The sequence below is a fragment of the Cryptomeria japonica genome, chromosome 9 (genome assembly GCF_030272615.1).
Source record: "Cryptomeria japonica chromosome 9, Sugi_1.0, whole genome shotgun sequence".
In the NCBI taxonomy this organism is placed as follows: domain Eukaryota; kingdom Viridiplantae; phylum Streptophyta; class Pinopsida; order Cupressales; family Cupressaceae; genus Cryptomeria; species Cryptomeria japonica.
The window spans coordinates 528,858,166-528,885,986 of record NC_081413.1 but is presented as its reverse complement, the minus strand read 5'-3'; the positions used below and the strand labels follow the sequence as shown (position 1 = coordinate 528,885,986).

Genomic DNA, 27,821 nt, shown 5'->3' with positions numbered 1-27,821 from the left:
TTGATTGGATGTGGTGCACAAGTCTCTTGAAGTCCGCCATGTGATAAGGGCAAAGACATGACTAACTCCACCTTGAAGAAGAATGAATATGGTGCAAAGGTGTGATCAAGTCCGCCCAAAGGTTTGCGAAGACGGCAAATAAGAGGTGCAAATACATGTCTAAGTTCGCTTTGAAGCATGAAGTGCAAAGGTATGGCGAAGTCCGCCCTAAAGTGAGAGAAGAAGCAAGTGAATAGTGCACAAGTCACACCAAGTCTGCCCTCCTACAAATCCAAGTGCATGAGCTGAAGGAAGTCCGCCTAAGACTAGTCAACACAATGGGAAGCATGCTAATGAAGTCCGACTTGAAGTAAGGAATGATAATAGGCAAAGGTTCTTAAGTTTCTTCAAGTCCGCCCTTCCCCTACAAGCTGAAATGCAACAAGTTCATAAAGTCCTCCTGAAACATGAAGAATGGTGCACAAGTTCCATGAAGTCCGCCCTAACATGATGTGTGGTGCACAAACATTACAAAGTCCACCTTGACTTGGTGCAAAGGTTCGATAAAGTCTGCCATGTAGATGGAGAAGAGGTTCTTCCAAGTCCACCCTCATTGCTAGATAAGATGGAAGACATTTCATGAAGTCCGCCCAAGCTGGAAAAGAATAAGGAAAATCTATGACAAAGTCCGCCTTGGCTGGGAAACAGTTTGGTTGGCAGCAAGGAAAGAAAAGTATTCTCTCAACTATGCCAAGGAAAGAAACTCATTAATCTCGCCAACCTTTGGAAAGCTTTTCATCAAGTCCGCCTTCATGAAGGAAATATGTGAGGCAAGATGAGAATGATTCTCACAAAGTCCGCCAGTTATATGGAAAAGATTGACAAAATCCGCCTTGCTGTCAAGAAAATCTGCCTAAGTTTGAACTAAGGGAAAGAAAAAGTTTTTAGAAAGTTTCAAATTTGGAAGAAGAAAGAAAGATGGAGTTCGATTCATGAACTCAACCTGAAAATAGAAACTTCCTCAAGGAACTAAACTCAAACTATAAACAAAATCAGAACTTTCCCAAGCGACTGAGTTCAATTGAAATCAAAATAGAAACTTTCTTATTGAACTAAACTCAGACTTGATTAAAAATCAGAACTTTCCCAAGCGACTGAATTCAAGTGAAATCAAAATAGAAACTTTCTTAAGAGACTAAACTCAACAAAGAAACAAGACATGTCTAGGTTCGATAAATGGAAGAAAAATAGAAACAAAACTAGTTAAGATTGGAATGACCAGCTGTGTTTCTAATTGCAAAAAATCGAACTACTTGAAGGTTTATACAAATGGTCATTCATTCATGATGAAAGTTCGAACTTGAGGAGAATTTTAAGAGTTTTTCTTGGCAGGTCTCGAGAGTTTTCGACAAAATTTGAGAGTTTTCAAAAGATTTCGGGAGACTTCAGGAACAATTTGAAAATTATCAAGAAGCTGAGGCATAATTGTGGGGTTTTCAATCCACTTTTCAAGATTTTTGGGAAATTTTGGTCTGATTTTCACATATTTTCCAGAATTTGAATCTGATTTCAACTTTAATTCACGGATTTTGGGGACTGAGTTTTCCATTTTCAGGTTTCTTGCGGACCAATTTCAATTCCAAATTCTCAAATCAGATCAAGTTCCCTGAGTATTTCCAAATTCTAAAGTGCTTACAACCTGTCAAAAATTCTGAGGAACTGGAAAATCAGAACACACTCTGCCATCAAACCATCAAAGTTTACGCTCAAAATAAGGATTCTAACTTAATTTCTTTTTGGTTTTGCAGATCATAGATGAGAGCTAAGGCGGGATCATCGCAGAAAACACAAATGGAGATTCAAGCCAAATTCGGAATTGAAGACAAGTTCACGAGCAAGGTTTGTCCGAGCATAAAGATGGCCAAAATTTGGCTAAGTATGGGAAAAACTATTTCATAGAAAGAAATTCCAAATTCCTCCATTATGGCGAAGGCATAGAGAAATTCTTCTCCAAAATCAAGGCACTTGAAAGAATTTCAAGATATCAAGAAAGAAGGGTCCTCAGACTTGGTGAAGATATGAAAAAATTAAATAAATTTCCAACTTCTTGAAGGATTTCATCTCCTAAAGAATTAAAGACAAGCTCCCAATCAGAATCAGATGGTGACAAAAAGAATCAAATTTTCATACTTAGACAATTTCTTCACACAGATTGGAGAATTCAAGGAAGACATCCAACACACTGAGGTGGCACCTCGTCATCTTCCAACCAATCAAATTGTTCCAGGTCAACATGTCCAGGTTCAATGAACCTGACTTATCCACAGAAGCTTCTAGAGGGCAGACTTCACAATGTAACAACCTTCTATTTTTATTATTGGTTCATATTTAGCAAGAAGGACAAGTCTCCCCAAATGTAATTTTCTCATTGGTCGAGGGGTAGTTAGTTGTAACAAAACCCTAATTAGGGTTTTGATCTTTCAATTTGTGCCCTTGATCTCGGCCATTCAAAACTTTTGTATGCCTATATAAGGTTTCCTCCTCTCATTTGGAGAGTGTGAGGTTTTTTTAAATATTGTTGCATGAAGGTCATTTTTGGATAATACATTACTTGTGTGCCTTCTCTTAAGGCCTTGTAATCTCTTTTATCTAAATGATTAACAAGGTTTTCAATTTCTCAACACAATAGTTTAGATTTTATTTCATGTATGTTAGATTGAATGCAAGATTTGATAAGTATTGATTTATGGTGTATCTCCGCTCATACTTTTGATGGACAGATGATTTTTGATCATTGTGTAAAGTTAGTCTGAGCTTTCCTTTGTGTATGCTTAACTTCCAATCATAAGCACATCCCTTGAAGATTGCATCCACTTTGTGTAGTTGTCCTAAGTGAGGCGAAGCAAAGTGTGGTTATTGAGTTCACCAAATCAATACCGTCTCTTGAATTCATAGGAATAGATTAGAACTTCTAAACCCTTGTCTCCTTTTCAGTTTTTCCGTGATCTAGGTCCCAAATTATAGAGCATCATTTTCTAAACCTTCATTGTGAATTGAACAAACCAAGCATAAACCTTTGTGTATTACTAGCATATCACAATGCCCATTGAGCTTATCCACACGTCAAGACCTGACAAAAGAAACCTTGGAATCGCCATATGATCTTCTAGGAATCTTAGCATACGCAGTGATTTTTTTCAAGAGAGGATAAATTATCTTTGGGTATTTTATTCTAATGTTCGGTATATGATAAAACGTACACCAACAAGATCATGCAATCATGTTATATAATCATTGAAAAATACAATAAACAATATCAATTATTACTACTAGGTTTAGTACACATAATATCTATAATTTATTATTTGGCGTTCAACCATAACAGCCCGGATAAGGGGACATGATAGGGCGTTCAACCATAACACTTGTATTTGCTCTCCCTACTCATGCCGGCTCATTTGCCATCTATGATTGAGATGCCTTTAAATTCATTCCAATAATCAACATTTGTTGAGGTTGGTGGGGAAGTCACAATAGAGTGTCTAGAGTGTCCTTCCCTTCAAAGCCCAAGGGTGGGATAAACCTTGCCCCCCTTGGCCTCACAGGACCATTGGTCATCCATCATGAGGTGGTGTACTTAGAGGTGGACCTCATAACAGTTTCTCCCTTCTTCTACTCCTTCAATAACCTCGGCATGGTTGGTTGCAGCAATTTGACAATTGAATTAAGAGTCTAAATATTGCACCTTATTGCCTATACAATACATCATTATATACACATATTACAGCCATACATCAAGTATACATATCAAGCACATACATTCATGCATACCACAAGGGAAACAAGAATACTACTGCCTGTAATAAATAGCAAACTCTGATATGATCTTATGGCCTGATTGCTGCTATTAATCTGCTCATTGTATGCACTAGGGTCTTCTCAAGTTCACTCTTGATCAATTTAACTATTAGACCTGAAATTGATTCTTTAATGTATGCACAAGAATCTGAAATAACTCCTCAATAAATCTGCTTCAATAATCAGCTCTCTCTCTACTGTGAATCTGCCCTTGAATGCATTGATGCCCAAATGAATTATAATAACATTCCTTTTATACCCTTCAAGAGTGCCCTTTCACCAATAGATGCAACCCTTCTAATCAACTTGACCAAACTTATTTTTTAATTAAATTTATTTTTCTCTGCCCAAGATGGGCACTAGAACCAAGGGGGTTTGGCCAGAAAATAATTTATTTAAATTAATTTAAATCCCTTAAACCCTAGGTCAGACCTATACCTCAAGCAAGGCATGATACAAACCCCCACAATGGCTTTTGCCCTTTGACCCCATTAGGGGCACTACTCCCAAATCCCTAGTCTAGTTTTTAAAAAGAAATAAGTGAAAATCCTTTTGAACACATATTGGATAGAAGAGCAACATTTTCCAACTCTTTCCAATTAGATTCCTAGTAATTAAATTATATTTATGGTTCTAATTTGCTAAGTCAAACCCTTTCCTAAGTAATTCTCTTAAGGCTATAGCAGCATTTACAGACTTTTCTGAAATGCAAGTGAATGACTTCACATAAAGCTAGAAAGGTAAGCTAACGGATACAAGTTCCCTTTTTACCATAGTTCATGGCTCCATATTGTAATTTTTGTTTTTGATGCCACGGATGTCATAATCCACAAGTTCTATACACCTTAAACACTTGACAATATCTATATATCTAACGATGTTGTTTCCTTCAGCTAAAATCCCCATTTATACTTATGTGATAAATGTATACTTGTGCATGTGATCAAAATAGCTTCTATTTGATTATTTTGTTGTATCTTTAAAGTTTATTTATTAATAGGTACATCAGACACGTTTTAAACACTTAAAAATCTCTATGTTTCGTGGCTGGGTCAAAGTTTGGGTCAAAAATCAGCTTGCCAAGTCTGAGTCATAAAGAACCAATGTTGGTGAATATCTATTGATATTGACAACTATACTAAAAACCTCTTAACAAAAAATAATGTCCTTAACCCCCAACCATAGTCAAGGGGCAAATTGTGAAGTTAGACAATCCTTCAACTAGTGAAACAACAAGAATTATATGGCAACCAGTCAACTCTAGAAATCCATATTCAATGTGTAAGTGAAAAATTAAAAGATGTAAATCAGAGCCATAGTCAAGACCAAAAACATTAGAGCATCTAAACTAGCTACGAACGGCCATACAAAGGAAACGTGGTTCAAGGTCGCTACACATCTTCCCTTGCCAAAAAAGGCATAGGTGGATCTTGTAGACCAAGTTCAGGATGAGGAACCGACAAAGCCTCTCTATACAAGAAAAGTCTTTGTTGGGAGACATAGTAAGACAACTTCCTCACAAGCAAAGAGAGAAAAACATATGAGAGCAACCTTTGAAGCATTGATGAGTTGTTGATAGAAAAGGAATCGGGCCAAAAACTATAGGGAAAAAGATTGAAGTGGAGAAAAGAGAACCTGAGGACATCTCAAAAGTGTGAAACACTGAAGTCTCTAGAAAAGTCAAATATTCTCATGTGGCCAAGAGTGCTAGAAGAGCACCAAACTATCAAAATAAAAGCTTTTTGCCATATTCTGAGATGTCAAAAATAATGTCTCATTATAAAGAACAACTGCCCAAGGAAAAGGGATGGCAACTACTTCAAGTAGACGAGAACTGGATACTAATTGTCCATTGATGCTTCCACACATTCTAAAAATGCCACTTACCTATGTGAGGTTATAGAGGAGGTCATATATGAAGTGGGCGAGGAGAATGTAGTACAAGTGGTGACCGATAATGTAGCAAATTATGTTGCTGCAGGTAAACTTTTGATGGAGAGGCACCCATCTATATTTTGGTCTCCCTGTGCCGCCCATTGCATTGACCTCATGTTGGAGGACATTGGTAAGATTGCATGGATCAGGACATGTGTAGAGAAGGCAAAAAATATTTGCAAATTTGTATACAATCATGCATGGGTCCTTAACTTAATGAGGCAATACACGGGGCAGAAGGAGTTGGCTCGTCCTGGAATCACTAGATTTGCCACTAAATTCATCACACTGCAATCCTTGATTCGCAATAAGGCAGCTTTGAGACATATGCTTGTTGGTGAGGAGTGGACTTCCTCATCCTATGCTACGAGTGCTGCAGGAGTTGATGTTGCAGATTACATTTTGATAAGCCAGGCTTTTGGACCCCTTGTGCTGAGATCGTGAAGGTAAAAATTTTAAGCATTCTAATTTCTACCTTATGTTTTAAGTTTTAAGATTTTATTTTTATTCGTATTTTTCTTTTATTTGCTTGTTTTCATTTACAATTTCACACTTACATTAACTCATATTACATATTGTTTCACAATATTTGCAGTTCATTGAGCCCTTGGTAGTTCTCCTACGTGTTGTTGATGGGGAGAAGCCCGCAATGGGCTACATATACGAGGGCATGGATAGGGCCAAGGAGGGCATCAGATCTGCCTATGAAAGGGATGAGAGTATGTATCGTCCCATTTGGGATATCATTGACAGGAGATGGCAAACCCAGCTTCACAGGCCCCTTCATGCAGCTGCTTATTACCTCAATCCGGCATTCCATTTCCGCCCTGATTTCAAGGCGGATGAGGAATAGAGCGAATGTCGCCTGGTCATAGCAGCAGTATAGTCCAGGAGCTAGAGGCTTTTTCTAATGCTGAAGGGGAGGTCTTCTCTCATATGCTTTGCAAAGAAAATCGGACAAAAATGCAGCCAGGTAAAATGTATATTTTAAGAAATTAAGAGTATAATTTTAATTATATGTTATTCAATTTGTTATTAATTATTAAATGAGGCTGATTTTTTTTTCCCTTTTTCTCATCTCAGATAGGTGGTGGCAGATGTTTGGTCCTAAAACACCAAATCTTCAACAGGTAGCCATTCGTATTTTGAGCCAACCATGCAGTGCTTCCGGTTGTGAGCGCAATTGGAGTATGTTTGAGCACATACACTCCAAGAGGCGCAATAGACTGTCTATGGAGAGGTTGAATGATCTAGTCTTTGTTCATTACAACCTCTGTCTTAGACACAAACAGGTTATAGACCATGACAGCACCCCGATCACGCTAGAGGAGGTTGATCCAGAATCTGAGTGGATCAGTGAGGCTACAGATCCTATCTTTGGTGATGAGGACTTAGATTGGATCGACGAGGTAGATAGAGAGGCTGAGGTTGTAGCCATGGCAGAGGAGGAGGTTAGAGCACGAGGAGAGCCAGAGCCAGAGCCAGAGCTAGAGCTAGAGCCAGACACAGCTGATGTTTGTGAGGGTAGAATGGAGTCATGGGCAGAGAGTATGGCTGCTGATGCATCCAGAACCTACCTTAGGGTTAGACGCCTTCGTAGGAAGGACCCAGGCTCCTCTGAGCAATAGACTTGTAGTTGTTTTACTTTTTATATGTGTGTGGAACTGAAACATTTGAATTTTGATGTCATGGATTTGATATTCCATGAGTTTTGTAATATTTTTACATTTGACACTATTTATATATCTATGGTTATTGGTTGCTATTTCCTTCAGCTACAATTTGCGTTTATACTAATGTGATCGATGTATACTTGTGTATGTGATCAAATTAACTTCTATTTGATGATGTTATTGTGTATTTAAGGTTTGTTTGATAAAGGGTGCATGAAACAAGTTTTAAATCCTTAAAAATCGCTAAATTTCTTGGGTTTTTCACTTTGCCGAGTCCTGGCCAATCCAAGTCCCGAGTCCCGAGTCGAGTCACCCTTGCCGAGTCTGTGCCGAGTCCGAGTCCCGTTTCTTTGTGTCTATTAGACATGACCGATCAAGATATTACTTGATCGTGCCTCTTCAAACCATAATCGTAGTTAACCGATACCAATCGGTGTGTAGTATTTAATAAATACAACCGATACTAATCGATGTTCTGTGCATTACGATTTATAACCGATGTTAATCGGTATTTAAGCATTGGTTAAGAACTCAATATTAATCGGGATTTGTTTGCAAGGTTATATATATATATATATATATATAAATTGAGGAATACGATCACAGCAAGATCGTATATGTGAATATCAACATAAGTTTAAATGATCATGCATACGATCATCATTACTAGTATAAGAAAAACCGAAAATAACATATAGAAGAGTAATTATAATAATCATTAGACAAAGGAATGATAAATGAAGTCTTATCATAGTCTATCGATGAGATAGGTGATTGAATGAGAAACTTCATTTATCTCTCATTCAATCATTTATCTTACCGAGCCTATCATGTATCAACAATCCCTCTTAGCTAGGGAAGATAAATGAAAGACAACATATCTAGCATCACATTTCTCATGATGGTTAGTATTCCTTATGTAGTCTTATAATCTTACTCTCTAGGGGATCATATCACCTAGACATGTGACATGAAGTATTATCAATCATATGATACAAGAAATCACATCACTTAAGCTCGTGACATGAAGTATCACCTAAACACGTGATACAAAAGTTCATCACATCAACTTGTGATGACAAGATATCACTTAAGCACCTTATATCAGTATTGCAAAGTAAGCAATACTAAGGATAAATACATAAGAGTAATTAAATCCAAATTGTGATATGTGCACTGACATTTCTAAATGTCTCTACCACAACATAATCATGGCACATCCATGATACACCATGAATCACACATGATATCTAGTTTGATCACTATAAGATCGTCACCTTATAATGTCTACATACAAGTGTTCATTATCTGAGAGATCGTCACCTCTTAGAAATGTACACAGGGGGTGGAGCCCATAAAAGTCATATCACGACAAAGAAGTTTACCCATTAAACATCTTAATAAGCATAGGAGTACAAAGCAAATTAAATTTCGATCATACCAAGACCTTTTCTGAAGTGCTCAACTTTCACCCTAGAAAGTGGTTTGGTAAGAATATATGTTGTTTGATCTCCTATACAAATGTATTCCAACTGGATCACATTCCTGTCTACTATGTCTCGCACATAATGATATGGAATCTCAATATGTTTGGATCTGTCATGAAACACCGGATTCACTGAAAATTTTATACAACTTTGGTTGTCGCAATGAATAACTGTAGGTTTCATTGGTTCACCGAATAACCCCACAAGCAACTTCCTAAGCCATACTGCCTCTCGAGCAGCCATTGAGGCTGCAATGTATTCGGCCTCAGTGGAACTCTGTGCTACCGATGACTGTTTTCTGCTGATCCAGGATACCATGGCTGAACCTAAACTAAAACAGCATCCTGAGGTGCTTTTCCTATCAGTTACACTTCCAGCCCAATCTGAATTTGTGTAAATCTAGTTCAACTCTCTCATATTTGAGACCAAGTTTTAGGGTACCTTGTAGATATCTCATGATATGTTTTACTGCTACCAGGTGTCTCTCCTTTGGTTCACACATAAACTGACTCAAGGCATTAACAGCATAACAGATATCTGGTCTCGTACTTACCAGATACATCAGGGACCCAATCATTTGCCTGTATAGAGTAGGATCTGAGGGTTGATTCTGTTGTTGCTTCCTTAAGTTTATGAGGGTTTGTTTCCATTGGAGAGGTCATGGGTCTGCAGTTTAGCATTCCAAATCTCTTCAAAATGTCCAAGGTATACTTTACCCTGATTTAGTATAATGCCATCAGAATTTTGCCATACTTCCAAACCTAGGAAGTAATGAAGGAGTCCCAAGTCCTTCATGTCAAATTGTTTAGCAAGGTCTTTGTTACACTAATCTATGAAGTGATCTTTTCCTGTGATTAACAAATCATCAACATATAAAATAAATATTAGCATATTACCTTTGTCTTGCTTATAGTAGAGATTTGGATCTGCATCATTCTTTGAGAAGCCTAGCCCTGAGAGATAAGTGTCAATTCTTTCATACCAAGCCTTGGGAGCCTGTTTAAGCCCATCAAGAGCTTTCTTGAGTTTACATACATGAGATTCTACATCATGAATCTCAAACCCTTTAGATTGCTCTAGACATACTTCTTGTGCAATCTCTCCATTAAAAAATGTTGTTTTTACATCCATCTGATGTACTTTACATCCTTTTGTTGCTGCAATGGCTAAGACTGCTCTTACTGAGGTATATCTGGCTACAGGTGCAAAGGTTTCTTCATAGTCAATTCCTTTCTTTTGTGAGAACCCTTTGGCTACAAATCTAGCCTTGTGTTTCTCAATGCTGCCATTTGCAGCATGTTGGATCTTGAAGAGCCATTTGGAGGAGACAATAGATTTTCCAGCTAGCCTAGGAACAATCTCCCAAACATCATTTTTCATAATGGACTGGTATTCCTCAGATATGGCATTCTTCCATACTTGATGTTTAAGTGCATCTAATACATTAGTAGGTTCAGCTTTTGAAAGATCATTCATGAGGGCAACATAGTTGGTAAATTTGTTAGACCTTTTGTTTTCTTTGAAGGTTCCTGAAGAGGCAACATACTTCTGAGCTTCTTCTACAGTTTTGGTGGCCCATAGTGGTCTTTTCTTGAGATTTTCTCTAGGTGGGTTTTGTATTTCACCTTCATTTTCCTCAAGATTCTCTGTCTGAAGCTCAGGGGTAGGATCTTCATCTATGCTAGGGGAAGGGACATGGACTTCAGGTTCCATGGAACTTTGGGCTCTTTTGAAGGCTAAGTCTTCCTCAAAAATTACATCCCTACTAAGTTCAATATGCCTCTGACCAGGTATATAGATTTTGTAAGCCTTGGAGGTTTCACTATACCCAACAAGTATTCCCCTTTTTCTAGAAGGTTCTAGTTTTGATCTCTTCTCCTTAGGTACATGAAAATACACAGGGCACCCAAATATCCTAAGATGGCTGATATCTGGCTTTACTTTAGTAAAAGCTTCCTCAAGAGTTTTATCTTCAAGATGAGAGTGAGGACATCTATTTTGTATATACACGGCAGTGTTGGTTGCTTCTGCCCAAAGATTGGTATTGAGGTTCTGATCTAGGATCATAGCTATGGCAGTTTCTACAATTGTCCTATTTTTCCTCTCAGCTACCCCATTTTGTTGAGGATTATAAGGTATAGTAAGCTCCCTCTTAATCCCAGCATTTTTACCAAAATCTTTAAACAAATCTGAGGTGTATTCCCCCCCATTGTCAGTTCTTAAGGTTTTAACTTTATTTCCTGAGGAGTTTTTTGTTAGTGATTTAAATTCTTTAAACCTATTAAGGATCTCTTCTGATTCTTTACATTTCAGAATGTAGATCCAAGTTTTCCTAGAGTAGTTATCAACAAATATTACATAATACAAGAATCCCCCTAAAGAGGATACAAACATAGGTCCACATACATCAGAGTGGACTAATTCTAAAACATTACTTATTTTCCTAGTACTATTTTGAAAAGAACCTTTAGTATTTTTACCTAGGGCACATCCCTTGCATGCCCTTGAATGATACTGCTTTAACTTGGGTAGACCTGTGACAAGGTTTCCCATTGATGATAAAGCTCTTAAATTCAGGTGACCTAGTCTTCTATGCCAAACTTCATTAGCATCTGCAACTTCATGGATTACGGCTAGGTTGGGCTCTGTGCACAGCTCATATAAGTAACCTTGTCTTTGACCAATGCTTTAGGCTTTCTTAATGGATGAATTCCTTGGCCAAGCCAACACTCTATTGTCCATGAAGGTCACTCTGTACCCATTATCCTCTAGTGCTGAGATGGAGACTAGGTTTCTCTTGATGCCTGGTACATATAGTACTCCTTTAAGCTGCAATGATATGCCTGACTTCAGTTTGATGGTGCAAGTTCTAATTCCTCTGACTGGATGTGTAGAGTCATCTCCGATAGTCACTTCCTCATCATTCTCCTCTACCATGGAGTCTAGCCCTAAACCCTGTAATGTGTCTGGATGAGCCACTGTCGATCACCCATGAGTTAACCTTGTTTGATGCTTGGTTTGTAAGTGTTGAGTAGAGTACATACTTCTCAGAGTCATCTCCTCCCTTTGATTTTCCAGTTCTAGCAAATGTGGTTTGTTGTTTAGCTCTTTCCGGACATTTAGCAACATAGTGCCCGAATTTGTCGCACCTGTAACATTGAATATGAGAGAGATCCTTCTGGGAGGTATTCTTGCCTTGAAGACCTTTCCTCTTCCTAAATTGTTTCTTCTTGCTTTTCTTATTGGAGTTTGTATTTAGGACTTGGAGATCTTCATCTATATTCTTTTGTTTGATCCCTTTCTTATTTAACCTTGATTCTTCTTGGAGACAGTTTGCCCTTAACCTTTCAAACTTTGGATATTTAGCCCTTGCATTGATGCCTTGGACGAATGTTTCGCATATACTAGGCAACCCATCTAGAGCAATGAGTGTTAATTCTTTGCTTTGGATCTCATATCCAAGGGTTGCTAGCTCATCCCTTAGGGCTGATATCCGCATGAAGTAGGCACTGACTGACTCCCCTTTGATCATAGCTATATGATTTATTTCTCTCTTTAAAGCCAAGGTTCTACTTGAATTGGATATCTCGAATGTATCTTCAAGTGCTTTGAACATGTTGTAGGCCGTTTCATGTTTCCTTATGATGGGCATAATATTATTCCTCACCCATCAACTATGATTTTGATGGCCTTTTCATTTCCCTCTATCCATGTCGCTTTGTCACGTTCAGTCTCAGGTTCTGAGGTTTCAGCTTTTACAAATGATTCAACTTTATTTTCTCTTAGAATCATCTTGATTCTGAACTTCCATGCTGAGAAATCATCGCCTCCTCCAAGTCTATCTTTGAATCTGATAGTGCTGACCATTTGGAGAAATGTGATGTTGGATATATTCTTGACTTGAATTTAACACAAAATTGAAAAGTCGCAGGTTTGATTTTAACTTGGTTCTGATACCATGTAAATGTTTTCAACTTTCTCTTCAATGAGCAAGATGTATAATGTTATTGTATCTTTCATGTAATTGTCAATTCACTATATGATAAATCTGATTATTATATTGTATGTTGTAGATGGAGAGAGAGCATTAATAAATTTCGATGATCTTCCAACATTCACTGATCGGTATATATATGCATGCAAGCAAAGGGGATCAAGTAATACCTTGACCGGGACCGATCAAGATATTACTTGATCGTGCCTCTTCAAACCATAATCGTAGATAACCGATACCAATCGGTGTGTAGTATTTAATAAATACAACTGATACTAATCGGTGTTCTGTGCATTACGATTTATAACCGATGTTAATCGGTATTTAAGCATTGGTTAAGAACCCGATATTAATCGGGATTTGTTTGCAAGGTTATATATATATATATATATATATATATATCGAGGAATACGATCACAGCAAGATCGTATATGTGAATATCAACATAAGTTTATATGATCATGCATACGATCATCATTATTGGTATAAGAAAAACCGAAAATAACGTATAGAAGAGTAATTATAATAATCATCAGACAAAGGAATGATAAATGAAGTCTTATCATAGTCTATCGATGAGATAGATGATTGAATGAGAGACTTCATTTATCTCTCATTCAATCATTTATCTTACCGAGGCTATCATGTATCAATAGTCTATCTTGTTGGTGTAATAATTTATGACTTTGGATATATTTATCCTACGAATGATATTGCACATTTTTATATAAGTTAACTTAGGTGATTTATTTCAATTAATTACTTAAGAAGTATAAGATAAAGAGTTGCACATTCATGGGATTCTACTTTTATCTTATCCTCGTAGATTTAGAAACTTAGATAAACAATCCCCAATTTTTTGGTTTATACCTTATCCTCATCCTCTTTGGATTTGAGAACTACAATATAAATTTTGCAGATCTCTTCCCTTCCTGTTAACGCAATAAAAAGCAAACCATTGTGAATTCTTGTTTTTCTCTTGGATAAGAACCTTGTTTTTGGTATTTTGATTTTAATAATCATTTCCATTTACAGTTTAAATAATTCTATTTGTTGCACTAAGATTCTGGATTATACACTTGCTTATAAATTCTAACATGGTCCCAAAGCAAATTAGTGCTAGGATAGTTTATCTAGTTTCAATATATAAGAGATTCAAAGAGGCCATTAAGCTATGAATACAAGCTTTTTAATAACCCAGTTTGCTCTTCTCTTGCATCTACAGATAATCTAGAGAAATGGAAAATTTTAATAGAAATTATTTAACCTTTGGGGTTTTGCATGTTTGTTCTTCTATATTCTGGTGATTGCAATTCTTTTAGATATATGAGCACCATTTTCAACTATTCCAATGCATCTAAAAGGCTGATGAAAGTTAGAAAAGGCTTTTGTTTCACTAGATTTGGACATTGTATGACAGTAGCAAATGGAGGTTTGAAGCTTAGATCTAGCAAACTACTCACGAATGAAGCATTTTAGGTCAAATGAACCCTGGCATTGTGTCCAAAAGGACCAAGAATCTCCATTTCCATATAAAATTTGTCATTTTTTGAAATTGTGGTCAAGAGGAGGTTGAATGTTTTTGACCTAGCACTATTCATTCGTACAGTTGTACCATCATACCTTCTATATATGTTGATAGAATTTTTTTGCTACTATGTATTGCTAACGTTATCAGATGGATTGTGACATCCTCACTTCATTAACGGTCTCGTCTCCGTTAGTTGTTCTGGTCTTGAACCCAACATTGGAAGACCATAACTTGGTTGTTTGAACTTGAAATTAATTTTCTCAGATTTTGCTGCTTAGTTGTAAATTTTGGAGTTTCAATTGCTTGTAACTTTCACAAACAAACTCCTTTTCAAATGTCATTTTTTTAAGTTGGTATTTTTTCAAGCTCTGTGTAATGATGCAAATTTTGAGTTCTTATTCTATAAGCACGTAATACTTTTAATTATTTTGGACACTTTTAGGCCCTATAAAACTTAATTAATTCTGATATCTTGCACTATAATTGTACTAACATAAAAGTGTCAAACATTGTATTTTCTAGGGGGGTCATATCAGCAACTAAGATTATTAAAATTAAAAAAATTGGGGGGTTGTTTATGCTCATGCACTCAACTTATAAAGTGCCAATTTTACATGCTAGTCTTGGGTGGGCTTATTTATAGGCATTTTGTAATCATGAACTTAGATGAAGTTCCATTTTTGGGGTTTTTTATCATAGATTTTAGTATTAAAATCCATCCTTCTATTGTCAAACTAAATTCAAAGAACTATTTGTCCTCAAAGCACAAGATAAAGAATTACTGCCTTTAGCAGGATCTATTTCCCTATCTCCTTGGACTTGTTCATAAGCCAAGTGACTATGAAAAAAAGGATGCATGATTCAACAATAATGACATGGTCTACAGACTAATATGTCTTATTGTTTCTAAAGGTAATCTACATCACATAGAGCACACTAAGTGCCCTTTCACTGCTTGGACCATCATCCAACAGTTGTATGGATACTTTGAATCTTCATTTGATAGAGATGTTTCCTTGCATGATCAAGCATATATGGATGATATCGAGATTTATGTTGCTGCACTTTGTTTGGACACATCCTCATGGGATGATCAATATACTTCAACACCTCATCTACAATGGATGATATTCCAAATCCTCCTCCTCTCGTTGCTACTATAGAAAATTTATCATCACTTCTTCAAGAGCTTCCAATGATTCTTTGGAACAAGATCATATTTTTCTTCTAACTTCACCTCATTGGGACAAATTTTTACTAGGCATCTCTTGCTTGTTTGTAGAGTACCACATTTTGAATTTAAATGAAACTCGAGGACCGTGTTTTCCTCTTTGATATCGATGCTTTCAACACTGCCTCCTCATCTTCTTTGGCACCTACTCTTCATTTGTTTCCACATCGTTTTGAGAGGTCACTTGTTTTAGTTAGACATGATACTCCCATTTTGGATTTTGATATTCACATGGAGACAACTGAACAGAATTCTGAGACAAGATACATATTGATTCCTGTATACATTCCATTTGAGTGGGAATTCAGCAGTTTGATAGCTTGAGGTTTCTTTCTTCCAAAAAGAAGATGCATCATCTATTGTAGAGAGATCTACCACAACATATGCCATGTGACATTCTACACTTCTCTTCTCCCTCTCCTATATGGAGGTAGACATGTACCTTTCTTGCAAGGATTTCAAGACACGCTTTTGGGGGGGCTATCTTGTCCTCCTTCACATACCTTAGGTGGGATGGAGGTTTTTCCTATAGCTTTCCTCCTATTCTACTTCTGAGGGGACTCACTCTCTTTGTTCTTTGGGGTTATTTCACATTGTACATGGGTACCTCATCAAGCCTTGTTATTCAGACTCATTTCTTCTTACCTCGATTGCACTTAAGGGGGGTGTTGATGTAATATTTTGTTACTTTGGATATGTTTATCTTAATTTTAATATTGCACATGTTTATTCAAGTTTACTTATTAATTTTAATTCATGAGATTTTCCTTGCCTTCATAGATATGGAAACTTCGATAAGCAATCCCCTAAGTTTTGGTTTATGTCTTATCCTCATCCTCTTCGGATTTGCAAACTACAAGGCTATAATTCTGTAACTCTCTTTCCTTCCTGTTAAGGTAACAAAACAAAACCATCGTGAACTCCTAATTTCTTCTTGGATGCTAAGTCTGTTTTTGGTACTTTGATTTTAATTATCATTTCCATTTATTTTTAACGATTCTATTTGTTGCACTAAGATTTCATGTTACATATCTGCTTACAGATTCTAACATTTGTGTCCCTTTAGTGCCCTTTCATGATTGAATGAATCAAAGGAGAAGACAAAAGTAGCAAGAGCATGATGGATAAATGATGAAAGCCACTTACTTTTATTTGTGGTAGCTTTCTACAGGTGGAATATGCTAAGAGCTTAAGTTTGGTGATAACCATACGATTGGAAAAGTAGATCATTAAATTTGATTTTTATTCAGCATTTCTCCAGGTTTTTGTGATGAATGGACAAGAAGACACAGTTTCAAGGGAAACAAAAAAATTTCCGAAATTTTGGGTATGGCAAGGGGGCTCTATTCAAATAAACTAAACAAAATTAAAGAAGAAGAAAAAAATGTAAATATAATGTGCCGAATTTGCAATGAGAAATCTCTCCCTTTTAGGTCTTTGAGGGATTTAGCATTCTTCCATTAAAAAGAGACCTTTCTTATTTTTATGCACCAAATGGGATAGATTGTCTATCCCTGGAAAAGTAGACATCTCACTTAAGTCCTTAAATCTCTAGGATGTTTTTAGCATGTCACATTTATTTTTCCAGTTTGGTTAGTCAATAGCAACTAGCAGTTGGCATCTTCTAAAAAGACTTCAGTACAAGGGTCCTTAATCCTAGGTAACTTTGGCAAAAAGGAAATTCATACAAGGCACCATCTCTTCTATATAGATTCACAAGGCACTTGTTTAAATGTACAAAATTGTCCTCAAACACATCAAATGGATTCATACCTAATGTTGCTTTTCCAATTTGTCCTGAAAGGAGCTCACTGTTGCGGAAATATACACATCCATCATTTGGGCACATTGTTTCACCTGACTTGCTATAGTTCTTTTCCATAACAATCAAGTTAACAAACACCCTCATCTTTGCATTTGGACGAACAAGGACACTAAATAGCTGCTTACCAGTCCAAAGTTCAATAGGCTGCAGAAAAGGTATCAAACCAAGTTTAGATAAGCTTTTATTCATGAATCAAATTAAATATCATTAACAGAATAATGATATTGCACAGCATATTAAAAATATACACATTCTACATTTCCTAGCCTACATTTTAACAACAAATAAATATTTAAAGAAAATCCAACACCACGCTGCTATATGCACCAAAATATTGAGATATGTACATGCATAATCTTATAGTCACTGTAAAATATATTCTCTCAATATCCCTAGGAGAATAGAAAGATTTCACTCATGAGCATATAATTGAGTTGACAGATCTGATCAATGCTCTATATGAGATAGATAGTGATGCCACAATTTATCATATACACAATACAATGATTGGTTGTGTCATGTATAACGTAAATAATGGACAGATGTATACAAGGAAATAATGATTCAATATTCAGGACTTAGACACTGATTGAGCTGAATCCTGTATATCAGAAACATGAACAAACCATCCCTAAGTTCCAAATAGTAGCAGCAGAATTTACAATACCTTCAAAATGGCAGGTGTAGGTAAATCAATATGCTCAGATGCATCTCCCATGTAGGTACACATGAGTGAAAATGCAGCACGGTCATAAAATGTATCCTTTCTTGTAATTAAAAAAGAGGAAGTTAGGAAATCTTGAGTGGATGCAATCAGGATCTCTCCATTTTTTGGTGTACAAAGATTATTTTGAACCTGTAATATGTGCAATTCAAATCCATAAAAACCTGATCAAGGATAACATATCAGCTAGACTGTACAGCCTATAATAGCAAATTGCCAAACAAAAAACAACTTTTTCAAACTCTTTTGAGCAAACAAAATGTAGACATAAGGTCAATGAAATATAACATTAAATTCAACAGAGAAGATCCATTATAAAGGCAAAATAAGTTAGATTCATAGTCAATTCTCACAAAAGTACGAAATGTTGAACAAATTGTTTCCATCCTAATTTGGCTGAAGCAAGGACTGGCCTTCCATATTCATGTATCAGTGGCTTCTTACACAAGCTGAGGACCCTTTCAAGTGTAGTTGTGGCATTCAATGAAAAGAAGTGAAGCTATTAGTAGATGCATTCATCTATAAAAGCTACTAATTTTTATTTGAAAATTTCAGCCACCACAGTAATCCAATTGAGAAATGTGGGGCAATAAGGAATGCAGGGCATAATACAATAAGAGTTTGCAATTACAACAGCCATTCTCAGGAGATACCAACAGTTCTTAAGTTTAATAGAAATTCAAAGTTTAAATTGACCTCAACTGATAGGGGAAGCTAAATCAGTAACCATAAAACATCCGCTTAAAACAACAAGTAGCAGAGCAACATATGATTTCTAGTAGTACTAAATTCTCTTAAATGTCAATCAATAGATCATTTTGAACGAATTCAAAAGGGAGTAGAAATATTTGAGCATGAAAACCCATTAAACCTATGGAATTTTTGAGAAGTAATGGCAATTACTTACATCTATTTTTCTGGGTAAAAAAATCTAATATCGTAAGTATGGACTGAGCCAAAAAGAGATATAGTAAACACAACATTCAAAATTATATGATGTATCGAGACATACAAATACCTTAAACATCAACATCATGCATACATCAAATATATGTCATACTCTCTGTTTCTACTACTATACATGTCTGAGAACCAAAATTTTCCGTAATAATATGAAGGACAATGACACTGCATCTGTCAATTGCCCTTCTCAACCACTGTGTTTATCTTTCATATTTTCATTTTGATATCCATCCGCAAGGATTTAGCATGTACAATAGTAAGGATGAGACACCAGATTAGCTTAGAGAGGACCAATGATATTTTACATTTCAGAAAAAAAAAAATCTAATTCATCTCAATAATAATGTTGAGATTCAGGCTTGGTAATTATAAAAAATCGAATATACCAAAAAATGTAGTAGTTTTTTTTATAAAACTTCAACTTGATTTTCTGATTTTTCACAAACTCTGCCAAGTCTGACAGTCAAGATTTGTGACTGTCATCAGACTCACAAATCTTGGCTTTCAGACTCAGTCCAAGTTGATGCTGCAGACTCGCCAAGCCTAACTTGGACTGAAATCCATGAATCCCTGCCAAAACTCGCTGAGTCTCAAAACTATGATTGCAATTATGCATGAAGTACTCTAAACACTGCTGTTCTATTCAGACTCGACCAAGTCTGCAAGTTGGTGCTGCAGACTCATCAAGCCTGACTCAGATTTGGATCCCACGAGTCCTAGTGAAGATTTGCAAAGCCTCAAAACTATGATCTCAATTAAGTGCGAAGTGGTGTGAACGCTGCTATTCTATCCATTGCAAAGTTTTGCATAAAAGTTCTACTTTCACTAGTTGCCAATTCACTATCGTAGACGTATAAAAATGACCATATTCCTAAATGAATATTTTATGTTCATTTCTCTATTTAATTAAATCCAATTTAATTAAATTATCCACATTCCTCTATTTAATTAAGTAAATTACTCAATTTATTTAAATTAAATTCAGTATACCCATTTAATGAATAAATCATTTTATTCAATTAAATCCCCCCTATCCACTTTTAATTAAATTCAAATTTAATTAAATAGTTATCCTAAAATTGAATAAATCTAATTTATTTAATTTGCCCAAATTGCAACCAAATTGAATTAAAATACTTTATTTCAATTAAATCCTATTATCCCTCCATCCACTTGCAAAATCTCAAACCCCTTTCTAATCCCTTCTAGAATCTTCTAATCGCTTCTAATTATCCTAACTCATCTTCTAAACTTTGTCACATCCCTAAGCAAAGGGAAGTCACTTCTCAAAACCTCAAAGTCTTTGATAACCATTAAAGGCTTCAAATCTTCAACCACTTAATTCCTCAAAGTCTTTGATAACCATTAAAGGCTTCCAACTTTCAACCACTTAATCCCCCAAAGTCTCCATTAACCATTAATGGTTAACTCAAACCCTCTTACATGGTTAAATCATTTGTTTTGACTCAACCTTCACCCAACCCAAGGGTCTCATCAGGCCTTTAATGCTTTGACCATGATTATCTCTTAATCATTTGCACAAAGGTTTATCCTTAGATTAACTCTTAATCCAGTGGGTAATCCTAACTTAGATTTGACCCTTACCCTCTAGATAACCATGAGGTCTTCTCAGGCATTTAATGCCTCCAACCCCTTCTCTCAACCCAACCCTATGTTGACACTTGTCACCATTTCATTGGTGCCGATTACAAACATGGATCCCCAACTTTCAAACTCAACCCTTGATTAAACCATTCAATCTTGATCATCCATTGCCCTATTCTTGCTATAAATAGAGCTCTCATTCCTCCATTTTTTAAGATCATCCTCCAAATTTGTAGTATCACACTTATGTTCAAATACATTCAAGCTTTCTCATATATCATTTTTATGCTCATCATTTAGCCTCTTTTAAATCAGGAATTAGTCTAAATATGCATGTTTAGAATAATTTCTTTATCATTTTAGTTCAATCATAGACTAATATATCATGTTAGGATAGTATTTATACTAACCTTGCCATCTTATAATCTAGTTTATTGCATTTTAAGATCATGCATAGCTTAGGATGCATTTCATTCTAAAATCTATCAAAAGCATCCCTCGTTCTTGCATTTGCCATCCCTAAACCGTTTTGCTCAATGATCTGAGAGCAAAAACATTGGTTTGAGGGACATTGTAAGATAGAGAACCATGGGACCAACCTTGGGAAGCTGAGTGATACTTCATTACTCCATAGCTTGCACCAAGAAGTCCTCTGTGTGTGTGTGGACAAGTCCTTTAGAATATTTTCACATATTGAGTTCTATCGACCTGCTTTTCCCGCATACAACTATATTAAACCAATAGCCAACACGTTTAACTCAAACCATGTGGCAAGCAAGATGCACAGCATTTACAACAGTAGATATCCCTGACCTAGACCTTGTAGGTCCTCAAAATGGTGATGGGATGGTGTCAAATCCAACAAAATCGATGGGAATGGAGTAATTTTTCAAATTAGAGGAGATAAATAGAATAAAGGTAGGGTACCCAAAATTTCATAAACTATCGACATATTTAAATAGTTCAAATGCATGTTGCTGATGAACAGTATGTTGATAAATTTGTGAAGCTGTAATGTGGGTACTTGGAATCCCTCCTGGACTAACCAAGGCAAAGGGACCATAAAAACGAAGTAAAACGGAAAATGGAAAATTTAGATCCTGGGAAGGTATCGAATGGTATATAAGCAGTGATCATAAAAACTCAACTAAGTGATCACAAGCACGCAGATAAAATATCTACAACAAAGTTATAGGTAAGAAATTACTAATGACTACCAAGTTACCACCACAGCAGCCATGGGGATACAGTAACTATATGACTGGAATAATCTATCCAGAAATAGTTATTTCAGATAAGCTGAGATCTATCAGCAGCAGTTGGTGCCTTAGTATAGAAGCTGCCAAGAAAATTTGCCAAATTTAACAAACAATATTCTAGAATCCAAACAAAATTCTGCAAATTCTACACAGCAGCATTCAAGTAAATGCATGAAAGTTGAACGTACACATTTAAACTAAAAGAAAAAGTGAGGCACCAGCATGAAAAGAATATTATCAAAAAATCAAGTCATGAGTAAGGATGAACAGCATTATATAGTCCATTGGACATTCTTTATAATTACTTACTCAATGCAATGAATCACATTAAATCCAGTATAGGCTATAATAAGAGAATGGCTAAGTTCAAGTGACACCTCATGCAAGTTGATACTAATACAATGTAATGAACACAAATTTTGGGAAAAGTACTTCACTTGCTTTAGCAAATAGCAAGCACCAAATGACATGTAGTAATAAGTCCAAATTCATTCAAGAATGCAAAAATGAAGGTAAAAGATGAGTCACGACACTTAATTACCCCCATAAGTGTAAGAGCTTCAGTTCGAGCTTCTTCAGTTTGGGGGACATGGAGATTCATTTCATCTCCATCAAAATCTGCATTATATGGATTGCATACTGACTCATTGAACCTCAAAGTCCTCCAGGGCATCACTCTAGCCTGCATTGTGGAAAAAGACAAAATACAAAAAAATACTTGTTAGTTTATAACATGTATCCAATAATAAAACATTAGGACATGCAATGCGGTTATAAATAAAAATGTAATGAAATCACACATAAATAGCATGGTTTGGTTTAATCATGCTGACAAACAAACCATTAAATTACCCTATGGGACATGATAGACATTCGATGAAGACTCGGCTGTCGGTTAAAAAGGACAATATCTCCATCCTCAAGATGACGTTCAACTATATAACCATTTTTCAGCTCTGCAGCCAGACGTCTCATATTTCCATATCTAAGATATCTATATCACCACATCATACTAACATCATGAAAACTAATTCTTTGCATATATCTGAACTCTCTAGTATGATTATAGATATTCCAAATGGGATATGAAAGAAATACTGTAGTATCAGCCATAATTAAATGCTGGAGTTTATTTGCTCATTTACTATAAAGTAATAAAATATCTTTGTTAGTATAGCTAAATATCAAAGCAAATAACCAATGTTAAAAATATAAAACATACTGTAAGGAGTATAACTTACAGTCTGGTACCATCAGGATATACAATAAAATTCGCCCCTGGATACTTGAAAGCACCATTACTCACACGTTGCCTTAGTTTCTCAATGTTGTGGCATGAAACCCTTTCTGGATATGTCAAGGTCAAGGCCATCAATATTGGCACAGCTACCTGCATAAGCATTGAGGTGCTATTTTAACCACAGCTTTGAAAACAATTCAAAATAGTTTGCTCAAAATTAATGAAGTAGAATCAGTTTAAAAACATTTCCTCTTAAGTTTCATACTGACCTCAGTAACTTTAAGATTAGGATCTGGAGAAATCACAGTCCGTCCAGTAAAATCAACACGCTTTCCAGAAAGATTTCCACGAAATCTACCCTGTTTCCCTTTGAGACGCTGTACAAATCCACGCAGCGGCTTTCCAGGAGGCTGCATACCTGGAGGCAGGCCAGGTAGGTCACTGTTTATATACATGGCAACTTGAACTTGGAGCAAATCCCATGTTTCCTGAAAAATGAAAATTTCAAAATTTGTAAAAAATATAAATAAACTCCTCAAAATAAAAATACCAACTTAAATAAAAATTAATTAATATGCATGATACAATGCAAAAGTATGGTTTGAAAATTTAACAGAAGATGACCAGTAGCCTTACAATGTTAGGAACATTAATTCTTTTGTTGGGGATAATTAAATTAGGCATGTAATATATTGAACAAAAAATTAAATGAGCAATGAAAAATTGCAAAAAAAATTGCACGGAAATATAGATAAATGGTAAGGAAAAGTTGAAAACCATAAAGGTAAAGAACCCAAGCATCACCAATGAGAAAACTTACAATTTTGACTATACAATCACAAACATAAGAACCTGGTGTTTCACAATCCATTCCTGCTCATCTTCCCAATGACCTTGTATAAACCTCTCTTGTTCAAAGTGAACGTTCAAATATTCACCAATTCGATCTCTAAATTCAACTCTAAACACTATGCGTTAACAATCTATAATGTATATGATGAAAGCCTTACCAACATTATTATATGAACATTTGAAATTCCCTATAATTTTAAAATTTTCACTATTTGTTTAACAGTCATCCCTTTGCTGTCCACTAAAATGACTTCCAAAAAATCCATCCCCAAAATGCGTCCCCCCATCCCCTGCTATCATGTCCCCTTTTTGGGGTTGAAATAATTAATAATATTATTTAAGTTAGTCCAAACAATTACTGATTGTTATGGCAACTTAAAAACATTATTACAATTAAAGTAAATGGTGTTTCGAAACACTAGGGCTAAAATAAAAGTATTTTAGATAACTCAGATAAAAATAAAAAACAATCAGTATTTTGAAATACTTGAAAGGGAATTAGACCCAAGGGCCCAATTTGAAAAGATATCTCAAGGCAGCATATATCTTCATTGGGGAATCATTCAAGTTATCCTTTTGCATCCAATTTTCAGATTTCAACAGCTTGTTCAATCTAGGGCAACTAAGGATGAATACCCTTGGTTTTTTAGAGTTTGACCACTTTGAGAGGAAGAAAACCCTCTTGGATTCCACATTTGGGATCAAAGACGAAAACCCTTATTTCCCATTTTGGGTGAAACCATCTAGGGATCACACTTGTGCTGATTTGTTGGGGACTTGAGCACACTTTCCAGCTTGTTACAATGTCGCTACAGTGATCTGTTGAAAATTTCTTCCTTCGAAGGGTTATATGTTGTTGCCATAATATCGCTACAACGATTTTATGAAGATTTTGGCATTTTGAGGATTGTATATTGCTGCTACAATGTTTTAGCACCATAACAACATTTTTTGGGTGACCCAGAATCATTTTGGAAGCCACTACATTAAAGAGTCAGATATAACATTGTATTGTGAGTTTTGAAGATTGAGTGTAATCATTTGAAGGTTGTTTTAGCTCCTTTCCATCTGCCATACCCCTTGAAAGGAAAGTTATACAGTGTTGTCCCCTTGTGGAGGAGGACTTGATCATTTTGGGAAGTGAAATCATTTAAATTTCATATCAGATCTGTGTGGAATGTTCAAGGATTGATTACAGCTGATTCTCAGTCATTTTCCAGTCATCAATCCCTGCACACTAGCTGCCATACCATGCCAATATTTTCTTTTATCATTTCCAGGTTCATTTATCGCTATTCTGATGTTTCCAAAGGGTTCATAATTAGATTTGTTGAGAATTAGTGATCAGACTAAAAGAGGAACAATGTTAGAGATTACTATATTCATTTGTCATCAGGATCTAATGTGCTTGAGTTCCTATCCGTATTTCCAGTCAAATCTTGTAATCAGATTATACAGCAGTTAGTGTTAATGTTCTAATGCTTGTTCAAGCTTAGATCTAATGTGTGTTTTTAACTTTTAAAGTTGCCCAACCCTGCGTAATTCCATTGGGGTTTGAGTTAATTAAAATTCTGTTCTTAATCAATTCATTACCTAGAAATCGGAAAATTCATGAAAATTTCAGAATATTAGGGAAATACTTAAAAGGGAACATCATAGTGGTATCAAAGCCTTGATCTTGCCAGCCTGCTGGGTCGAAAGCTAACATTTGAGTTCAAATCTACGATGGAAACATTAGTGAAAAAAAAAAATTTCTATTGTTGACCTAAACAAATTTTTCTATTGTTGACCTAAATTGGAAGAAGACAGATCTATTCAAAAGATGTTGCTCAAAAATACATAAGAACCAAGAAGGTTCCTATTTAAAGCCCTCAAAATGTATGACCAATAGCAAGGGATGTTTGATGAAGTCAAATCTGAACTTTCCTTTAATGATTACTTGGATTTACTCAAAGTAAGCTATCCATATAAAAGAGGTATGTATAAATACATAAGAAGGTCAAGAAACGAAGAAGAAAAGTTGGAGGTTCTTACAGAAATCAAAAAGCCAAAAAGAATGGTCAAATTCGTAGTCACAAGACATCATTGAGCAGGAACAGAAGGGACCCAACATACAGGTTGAAGGTAAAAATTCTTTGGTAATAGAAGATGTTTTATTGGCTTCTAATGATTGTATATGTTAGCAAAATATTGATGAAATCATGTAAGAAAAGGCATCACTTGTTGGATGTGGAAAGCCCAAGTTGGAGGAAGATGTGCCAGTCCATGTATATCTTTTGAAGTTCCAAAGGGTGAATCATTGATTAATCTTTTGAGTAAAACTGTGGAAGGACATGCATTACAAGAAGATATTTTGAATCACAAGGATAGAAGTGTTGAAGGTTTCTTCGTAATTCTTACTTTGGTAAAGGATGGTGAGCTCCTTGTTGGCAATCTAAGATATGAAAATGATGATCACATTTCAAATGCGTTGCTTCCTCCTATGTCACAGCAAAATTCTTGTCATGATGAAAAGCATGCTAAAAAGGTAACAGAGTATGGGATACAACTTGCAGTATAGGTCATGTGGACTTTTTGATTCGATTTCAAGATTGTTTTTGCATATAGGATCTTTGTGATCTTTTGAGGATCAGAGAGGATAAAGGTATTGATATCACTATTGATTTATCCATCTCTCTTTGGTTTGAAAGGAACTTAATGAGAGATCATACAAGATTTGGTGTGCATCCTAACCGCATTATGAAGGATCAATGTTCACGGTTCATTTATCACTCTCGGAAGCTAAGTGCCACACTTGAACACAAGATTATAGGTGATGACAAAATGGAGGAAATCACAATGGGACACTTGATGCTAGATGATGATAATCAAAATAGATGTCCTATTGATCTTCAAAATTTTGTGACTAAGCATGGGATATTGTTGGAGTCAACCTACATGTAGGTTTGCCCCTTTTGTATGGGCGATGGAGAATTCAAGTAGGATGAGATATCATGAAATAGCTTCATGTTCCTAGCATCGTGAAAGTAAAACAATTGTCATCACTTTATACAAAGGACTTATGTCATGGATCTAAGAAGGTGTTGATTTTCGGGCTGTGCTTGTTCACCGCAGGCAAACATCAAATTGTTGCCTTCCCAACCATAGATGATAAGGTCTTATCGTCCCCCCCAAGCACAAGTTCGCTTACTGCGAATTGCATGTATTCATTGTATTTGAAAGACTACAAGACAATTGAATATATATGAGGTAAGGCTACCTAAAAGACCTCAAGTCGGCCTTACTAATTTGACACCAAGAATAGGGTCAATCCTATTTAATTACAAGTTACTTGTTTAGGGCCAGACCAATACCTTTGCATTAAACATATAAGCTGCGCATTTTATGGAGAATTGCTAAGGCTGAAAGGCCAATTAGCAATTCCAAGACTAGGTCGGGCCTCGCTAGGGATCCGACCTAGCTACATGTCAACACTCCCTCTTAGCTAGAGAGGATACTTCCAAATAAGCAAGTCACATCATGGCTGCTCCCATGAAAACAAAATGACGTTCTACATCATGAAATGGTATGCATCATGTAATCCACATCTATGATATTCATCAAGCATACCTGAATGAGAAAAATACATCATGGACTTCTTCCATGCTATCCATCTTGCATTGCCC

At 35.9% G+C, this 27,821-nt stretch overlaps 1 protein-coding gene across 11 annotated transcripts in view; it reads right to left on the bottom strand.

Moving 5' to 3' along the window:
• LOC131077053 (DNA-directed RNA polymerase III subunit 1) overlaps positions 1-27,821 on the bottom strand; it is a 275,512-nt gene that overhangs the window by 214,543 nt on the left and 33,148 nt on the right. For all 11 annotated transcript variants that reach the window (XM_058014439.2, XM_058014440.2, XM_058014431.1 and 8 more), the window contains 6 exons: positions 23,574-23,792; positions 23,306-23,454; positions 22,917-23,058; positions 22,606-22,746; positions 18,181-18,369; positions 17,462-17,657 (listed from right to left, as the gene is read on the bottom strand). In XM_058014439.2, coding sequence (XP_057870422.1) covers positions 17,462-17,657; positions 18,181-18,369; positions 22,606-22,746; positions 22,917-23,058; positions 23,306-23,454; positions 23,574-23,792 — 1,036 coding nt within the window. The remainder of the gene's footprint in view (positions 1-17,461; positions 17,658-18,180; positions 18,370-22,605; positions 22,747-22,916; positions 23,059-23,305; positions 23,455-23,573; positions 23,793-27,821) is intronic.